Source organism: Cibotium barometz, chromosome 31, assembly GCF_041138505.1.
Source record: "Cibotium barometz isolate CiBa-2024 chromosome 31, ASM4113850v1, whole genome shotgun sequence".
Taxonomy (NCBI): Eukaryota; Viridiplantae; Streptophyta; class Polypodiopsida; order Cyatheales; family Cibotiaceae; genus Cibotium; species Cibotium barometz.
The window spans coordinates 18,379,972-18,388,361 of record NC_141076.1 but is presented as its reverse complement, the minus strand read 5'-3'; the positions used below and the strand labels follow the sequence as shown (position 1 = coordinate 18,388,361).

At 42.4% G+C, this 8,390-nt stretch overlaps 1 protein-coding gene across 2 annotated transcripts; it reads right to left on the bottom strand.

Moving 5' to 3' along the window:
- Positions 1-1,658: 1,658 nt before the first annotated feature.
- Positions 1,659-6,531, bottom strand: LOC147620568 (putative alpha-1,2-galactosyltransferase C637.06). Of its 2 annotated transcripts, XM_086824805.1 has the most exons (6): positions 6,130-6,409; positions 4,849-5,881; positions 2,935-2,967; positions 2,740-2,830; positions 2,353-2,616; positions 1,659-2,255 (listed from the first exon to the last, which is right to left on the bottom strand). In XM_086824805.1, exons 2-6 carry the CDS (start codon positions 5,407-5,409, stop codon positions 2,113-2,115), a joined length of 1,092 nt encoding a protein of 363 aa, XP_086680931.1. In that variant the 5' UTR covers positions 5,410-5,881; positions 6,130-6,409; the 3' UTR covers positions 1,659-2,112. The 2 variants fall into 2 exon arrangements, with proteins under 2 accessions (XP_086680931.1, XP_086680930.1); XM_086824804.1 differs by having other exon boundaries at positions 4,849-6,531.
- Positions 6,532-8,390: the final 1,859 nt, after the last annotated feature.

Below are 8,390 nucleotides of genomic sequence, written 5' to 3'. Positions count from 1 at the left end.
CCCACACACAAACATGGTTACCTTCATCTCAAGAATGTTAACATCTAAAATAAACATCCTACCATTTTTATTATCTTTTGCAACTAAATAACACTGATTTTTGAAGTCTTCTACAAAGCATCCTTGAGGATTAAACCTCACTTACAATCCCTACTCAACTATATGTCCAACAGAAACCAAGTTTTTCGTAATATTAAGAACATGAAGTACATCCAAGAGAGCTTTCAAGATTTTTAGGAACAAATTTATCTCCTCATCCGTCTTGAGATTCATCCTCCAAAAATTCACAGACAAGCCTTCTACTCAAATATAAGTAGAGAGATAGATCGTCATCTACAAGACACCATGGTGATTGATTTAAAAATCAAAACAAGAGGCAACAACAATAACAAGAAAATAAGTCTCATGTATGTAGAAGAAACCACTCTAAGGACAAGGGAAGCCAAAGAAACTGAAGGTATTGACAAAAAAATCAAAATGCAAATAGCATAAAGTGCTATTATTTGTGGTAAACCATAACACATTGTAAAAGACTACTATAAAATACAAAATAATATAAAAAGTAAAAAGTTGTAACAAGGCAACTATGCATCATCAAAGTAAACATAGTTATGATAGAAGTAAACAACTATTTGTGATACAACGCATGCTCATTTCTACGACTGGAGATGTGTTAAAATCGAAAGATATTTGGAATATGAATTTTGGCAACTCTAACCATATTACAAGTCATGGTGAGTGGTGTTAAGATATGAAAAAATAAAGATGGATGATGATATTACACACTCCATTAATGGCACATGTTGGTAAAGTGTCATTGTCTATGTAAGATAGAAAAACAAGAAGATCAATCTTTTTTTTTGGGAAGGGATTGACGATAGCAAGGACACCATAATACTACATGCCTCTACAAATCCCAATAAGGATGATCTGGTCCTATTTGTGATGTCACCAAATCCTCCTACTGACCCTATTGTAAAGTTAGTACATTTTGGTCCCCTCTTGTCTCAAGCATTGATTGAAAATTGTAGTCTGTGGCATCGATGACAATGAGAGCAACCCTACATCTGCAAGTGCCCTACCTGGCCTTCTCTTTTGGTCACCATCAGTGGTGCGCTTTGCCAATATAAGGTTCTATGGGCTGCATTCCTCCCCCAGACAGGGGAGGGGAGGGGAAGAGGGGGAGGCATAGAAACTAGACAACAATGGATATAGCCCACCACTGAAGAGAGCTGCAGAACAAATGTAGAGCGGCGAGGCTAAGTGGTAAAAAAGAAGTCAGACGAGAGCAATAGGAAGGGGTATGGTGTAGCACTGCATAAGAGAAGGCTAAAGGCAGCAGCAATAGGAGGCAAATATGGGCTATATCACAAAAAAATGGAGAGAGAAATGACAAAGGAAAAGACGGGCCCCTGAAACGATGAATGCACACCCCATGGGCTGTACGCTGGGCCAAGAAGGCATGCAAGAGGTGCTCAACATAAAAGCAAGTGCAAGTTCGCTTCATCTTGGTTCTTGTCTGCTCTAACCAAGCTCTGATAGGACAAACCGTGTCCTAAACAAACTACCTAAAAACCACTCAGGCAACCAGCATAAATGAAGATAAGTACAGTAACTACACGATAATGGAAGACCCTGTCACTAAGGTACACAACACCTGATGACACTGTTGCTCTCATTATAAAAATGTATTATACATGGGTTCGCAAGAAAACTGCACAACCAAAACAAACTTTCAATGGACTACAACCAAGTCAAGTTACAATCCCAACGAGGGAGGCAGTTCAGTAGACACAATTGAAAATTGCCAATCATATTGGTGGCTGGTCAAAAATTATAGCCATGCTTGGACAGATCAATACCAATGTTACCACCTGCCATGTCCTAAATGTTGCAAACATCTCTCGAGCTCTTCACATGCAACCATCTATGCATCACCTTCCATTTGAACACAAGGCGGCACCGCAACACATCAGATTTTTGTTAAGCACTGCCTGTTGGTAAAACTTAAATGTCTCTATGTTTTTTAAAAGTGTTTGAATATTTATACATGGTTATCCTGCCACATGACAAAGAATAAAAGAATTGGTAAAATTATCTATATGAAGTGCGTCAGTGAGGGGCACCCCCTCTCCGGCCCAAATTTTGGGTCATGGTCTCCTCTTCCTGGATGTCCTCAAGTATCTTTTTTATCCATGTTTTCTTGTCATTTAGTCCCGCCAGATGCACCATAAAATCACCTTTGGAGTAAACCCCTGCAAAACAAAACCATCATGTCACGGAAAAGCACGATAAACCAAAGTTCTCTTCCCCAACATAATTGGGGTCGAAGGAGAGCAAAATAATGCCGACCTTGCCACACTGTTCTGGTCAAGGTCATCAGTCGATGACCGCTTTTTAATGATGGTCGCCATAAGTTTGAGTTGAAAACACATTGCATTTCCGGGATCCGAACATGCTGCTTCTGCTCTTCGTCCGGCATACTCTTTATTAAAAACTTCAAAGCATCATTGTCTCCACTTTTTCTTTGACCAAATGGCCTAATGAAGGAGGTTTGATTCCACCAGAGATCCAGAAACCGCATGCTCCAAGAGGAATTTCGGAAGAAAAACATCCCTACAGAGTTTGCAAACAAAGTTGGTCGTCAAAAGATGACCACAGGCAGCCATAGAAACCCTTCTAATAGAAGATATAAAGTTAGCTCTCTAACACAGCACTAGACATTGAAGGCATGTATACCTGCATTTACCCCTGTGACATCCTCTGTGACAATGAAGTCCGGCATCTCATCGAAATTTCTGTTTCCAACAATGGACTCAATTATGTCCTCCTGTGAAACCATAGTAAGTTGATAACGTGTGAGAAGTCTTGATGGCAACATTGCTTATGTCTCAAAAACCATTGAATTATGCAGCCAATGCCATGAGTACCCACCAAAGCAATCATGGGATTGGTCACAAGCGAATCCTGCAAAGAAACACACGACAAGCAAAGAAACGATGAGCCTCTCTTTTGTACTAGCATAAGCAACACCATCATCACAGTTGCATGAAACACAATTAATACCTTGGGAAAAGTTTGAGTACACCATCATAATTTGAAATACATAGTGAGCAAAATTTGAGCACTAGATGAGACGAATCAATGGGTGATTTTTGATCAAAGAAACCGAAACGGAAACTCTCAAAAACGGAGTTTTTGTGTTTCCGGGCTAGGAAATGGCCGTTTCCTGTTACTATGACCATCCTGCATAGGAACTAGAAGGCACAAACCACATGTACAGGAACTGCCATTTGCAATTAAGAAATAAAGGCTACTGTCTCTGCCAGGAGCATGAACCACATAATCATACATAGATAATGGTAGCCATGGTCAAATATGATGGTGCAACTAAGAGAAAAGCAACCATTCCTTCCGGGAGCATAAGCCACACAATCAAAGATGGATAAAGATAACCATGGCCAAATGTCATAAGAGATAAAAGCTATAATTTCAAGAGGCATGAGCCACAAGATCATACATGGATGATGATAGCATAATTTCAAGAGGCATGAGCCACAAGATCATACATGGATGATGATAGCCATGGCCGAATATGATGCTGAAACTAAGGGAAAAAAACTATGATTTCTTCCCAGAGCATGAGCCACATGATCATAATGATCATACATGGATAATGGTAGCCATGGCCGAATACCATCCTGCAACTAAGAAATATAAGCTACAATTTCTTTGGGGAGCATGAACCACATAATAATACATAGACATAACCAAATATGATGCTGCAACTAAGAGAAAAAAGATACCATTTCTTTTGGGACCATGAGCCACATGATGATGAAAGCCATAGCCAAATATGATGCCACAACTAAGAAATAAAAGCTATGATTTCTTCAGGGGGTGTTACGTACCTAATGCTAACCTTGGGTTAGTGGACCTAACCTAGGGGTTAGGGGACCATGGGATTAGGGATGCAGGCTGATTCTAGAGGTTAAGGCTCATATATTCATAATCCTATAGCTATTGCTAACCTTGGGTTAGTGGACCTACTCTAGGGGTTAGGGGACCTTGGGATTAGGGATGCAGGCTGCCTCTAGAGGTTAAGGATAGCCCCATAGTTATGGCTATTTATAGCTACAGGATCCACTAACCCAAGGTTAGCATCAGGTACATAACAGGGGGACATGAGCCTCATGATCATAATGGATAATGGTAGTCATGGATTTCTTCCCACTCATGATCATACGTGGATAATGGTAGCCATAGCCGAATAGCATGCTGAAACTAAGAAATAAAAGCTACACTTTCTTCTGGGAGCATGAACCACATAATCATACATGGATAATAGTAGCCCTGGCCAAATATGATGCTGCAACTAAGAGAGAAGAACTACCATTTCTTCAGGGAGCATGAACCACACAATCAAAGTTGGACAATGATAGCCATGCCTACAAGTGACGCTGCAACTAGGACATAAAAGCTGTGATTTCTTCAGGGGGCATGAGCTACCACCTGATCATACATGGATAATGGTAGCCATGGCCAAACATGATGCTGCAACTAAGAGAGGAGATAAAAGCTACCACTTCTTCCAAGAGTATCAACCACATGCTCATACGTGGGTAATGGTAGCAAAGGCAAAATACAATGGTCATGACATACTTCGGGATTGCCTACCAGATACGGAACTAAGATGCTCGATTGTCTTAACAGATGTGTAGCTAAAATACTGCAGACATGGCATACTTAACTGCGATGCCCACATGACATGCTTCACTAAGGTTCCCTCATGACATATAGAATTGAGAAAAAAAATTGGGGGTTTGATGATTTGACCATTCAACTCACCGCGTCGTTCCAGAAAACCCAGTCGTAATGCGGCAGATGCGTGCGTACAGCCACGATTTTGCTCCAGCTAGGGGGCCTGCTCTTGTCCAGGAGGTCACTAGCGTCAATGAACTGGTAGCCATGGCGCTTGGTGTAACTAAGCTTGTTGGGAGTCACCAAATCAGCCAGTCCTTCAAAGGACCGACCAGGGATACCTTTACCACCATCTTGGCACGTGACCATGGCGAGTTTGGATCTGTTTTCAGAAGCTTTTCTCCCTTCTGCAGGTTTCACATCAAAGCACTGGCGGCCCAAATAGTTGGCCCTCTCCAGAAGAACCCCGGAGCCATAGATTAGGGTAGCACTGAGGACCATCACAATGCCCACCAGAAGGGCTATGGATTTGAAAAACCCAAGCGGCAGTGAAGGCCACCACGGTATGCGATAGTAATCGGGGTCCCCCTTGAAGGAGACCTGCATCCGTAGCGCGGCCAGGTCTTCGGGCAGGTCCTTGGCAAAAAGGAATAGCTCGGGCACCTTGGCCGGACGTCGCAGTGGGAACACATCCGGCGAAGAGGGCATTGACGAGAACAGCAATGAAGCTCAAATGTAGAAATAGGGTTTCTCTGGCCTCGCCTGTTGAAGTTAGAGTCTTCTCTTTCCTCCTGCTGAAATTAGGTCTTCACCTGCTAAGATTAGGTTTTCTCTTTCCTCTTGCTGAATAAATTAGGGTTTTCTCCTGCTTCTAGTATTGATATGCTTAGTGTACAGAGATGAACCTCCGAGGACACAAATTTAGGGCTTCTTTTTCCTGCTACTTGAATTGGGCGCGAGGCGATTACCGAGAAAAGAAGGGTTTCTTGGTCGGAGAAGAACAAGGGATTCTTCGCTGTGAAGGCGGGCAAACGGAAACTAGGGTTTCTTCCTTACACCGCGCATTGATCTAATCGCCCAAATACGCAAACTATCGCCCAACAAGCAATGTAGGGCATTATAGGCGAGCCCACAAGCGCAATTTAGGGTTTCTATCAAAGCGATCAGAAATTCTCCTGCCCTGCAAAATCAAGCAGTCAAAATCGGATCGCCCACTCAGCAATCAATATGTATAATGATAGTCTTTGATTGCCACAATTGCAATCAATGGAGGTAGTGCCAGTAGTGGGCGACAAAGGGGAGGCAAGCAAGAAAGCAAAAAGCACAGCGCCTCCCTTTTGGCTATTGAGATGAAAAGACTCTCTCTCTCTCTCTCTCTCTCTCTCTCTCTCTCTCGCGCGCGCAGACACACACTGAACTCTCACACACCTTTTCAATCTCGGCCGTTTCTCTCTAGAAATCTTGATAACCCTGCGCAAAAGAAGCGCACACAGAGCATTCAAACCAACAGAAATCGACGAGGAGCATTGGTTTTTTCTCTATTTCTTGCAAGGTCGGAGAGCGGCAAACCCGAGTCCGGACACGCCAAAAAAACTGTCACCGTGCGAAGAAGAGGTCCTGATGCTTTCCTAGAAGCGGTCAAGCCGTTGTCCCCACGACAGGCTCCTCTTCACATGTGTTCTGCATCCATTGGCCCTAGCTTGTGGCACAATTCCACGTCTTGCATGGGCAAAGCTAGAGTCTGTTCCCATGGATGCCATCCCATGTCGACTAGGATAATTTGGAAACTAAGGAAATGTCGGAAAGCTCGTATTAGAGCCAGCTTTTATCAAAGTCCTCTAAGTCACAGAGTGGGATGTAGGCATTACTCTTTTCCCAAGAATGCAAGTTCACTTCTCGCTTTTTGCAAAAGTGAAAGGTATCCACTTGTATCTCGCCTCCCAAGGCAAGCAACTGTTTCACTTTCTAGGTTCTTCTTGTCGCACGACCACGTGACTACTATTCACGGCCTAGGAAAGTCTCTATGGGGAACCTTGTGAACACACTCTCCTTTCTTATCACAACCTCCCCTCCCCTAAATCTATTCTTCCTAGTATTTTTTTCATGGCCTTAGTTTGCGATTCAATTACTATGTATTTAGTTATCGAGGGTTAAAGTTAGTGTTTTCACATGATCGCAACCTTGAAGAGAAACCCTCCTTCCCGCCGCGACCCCTTGCTGGCCCCCCTCTTCTTCTTCTTTTTCTCTCTTTGGATAAGGGAAAAGAAAAAAGAATTCTCTCTCTCTCTCTCTCTCTCTCTCTCTCTCTCTCTCTCTCTCTCTCTCTCTCTCTCTCGGATTGTGTCCCATGGAGGAGATCTTGACCAAGGTCATGGAGTCCAAAACAATTTGTAAGACATAGTTGCGAACCTTAAGAGGGAGGCGATCTAGTTTGTATAGCACAAACACCAACAATGGGGGAGAGAGAGAGAGAGAGAGAGAGAGAGAGAGAGAGAGAGAGAGTAATATTAGGCGTAAATATGACCCATGGGACCAAATACACACAATAGGTTACAATGGCCTTGATATGTTTCCTTACATTAAGATGTGTCTAGGGAGAAAGAGAGAGCAAGTTGTATAGTGCAACAAAGAAGAGCAATCTTCTCCACAACTGAGCAAACAATAGTAGAAAGAGGAGTCATTTAGTTGATGATATTAGCAACACTCAGTTAGTAGCACTTAGAGGCAAGAAAGATCAGGTTTACAATGTTAGGAGCCAATCGCTTGAAGACATTATCATCAGCAGTGCAACCTTCAAGGCTCTGAGGAAGAACAAAAAAAGGAGTTACAGCAGCTGAGTGCCTTTTATTAGCTTTAATAGTTCATCATCAACGTACATCCTTCAGTAAGTTGTTTGCCATAGCTGTTGAGATTAAAAAAAATAAGTTGTTGTTCTGGCATCCACACGTCAACAATAGAAAGGTGGGCTCAACTTCGGCAACATCGCATTGCCACAAGGTGCAGGCACTGAATTGTGCAAGGGAATTACTCTGTGCCTTAAAAGAGATGATACTAGTGGTAAAATGTTACATGGAAACCACCCCCTATGAAGCAGTGGACTATTGAAAACCCTTAATAAAAGTTTTTAAAAAAAATTTAAAGTAGGGACTTAGAGAATGTTGGTTGGAGCAGAGGTTAGAGGATGGTGCTACTATAGCTCAAAGTTGGAACTAGGGAGGGTGCACATAGAATGGGGTAACAATCTTAGGCTCTACACTTGAGGTAGAGCTAGGGCAAGCACTCTTTTTTAGTTTTAATTTCTCTCTTCCTCTCGCTAAGAAAATATCACCTACCATTTAGTCTTGTGGGCAAGTTTAAAAAATAAGCAATTTTAGAATCGTTCTTTTTATATTTCACACAAGTTAGTCTTGCATTTTACAAATGGAAAACTAAGAACTTTAGCTAAGCTATTAAAGGGGTTAGCATTGTGATATTTTCACCCTTAGCCTAGATACTATGATGATCATTTTAGAACCACCACCCACTCCCTACCTTCAGTGAGTCATGATTCTTCTCTTGCAATTCTTGGGGATGGGAAACGCCAACATCCAACATTTTCCCCAAAATGGACCATGTATTAATTGGTCACTTTCATAAATTGCTATTCATGGGAATTGACTCCGAGAGTTCAGTGGATGAAAGCGAGGATT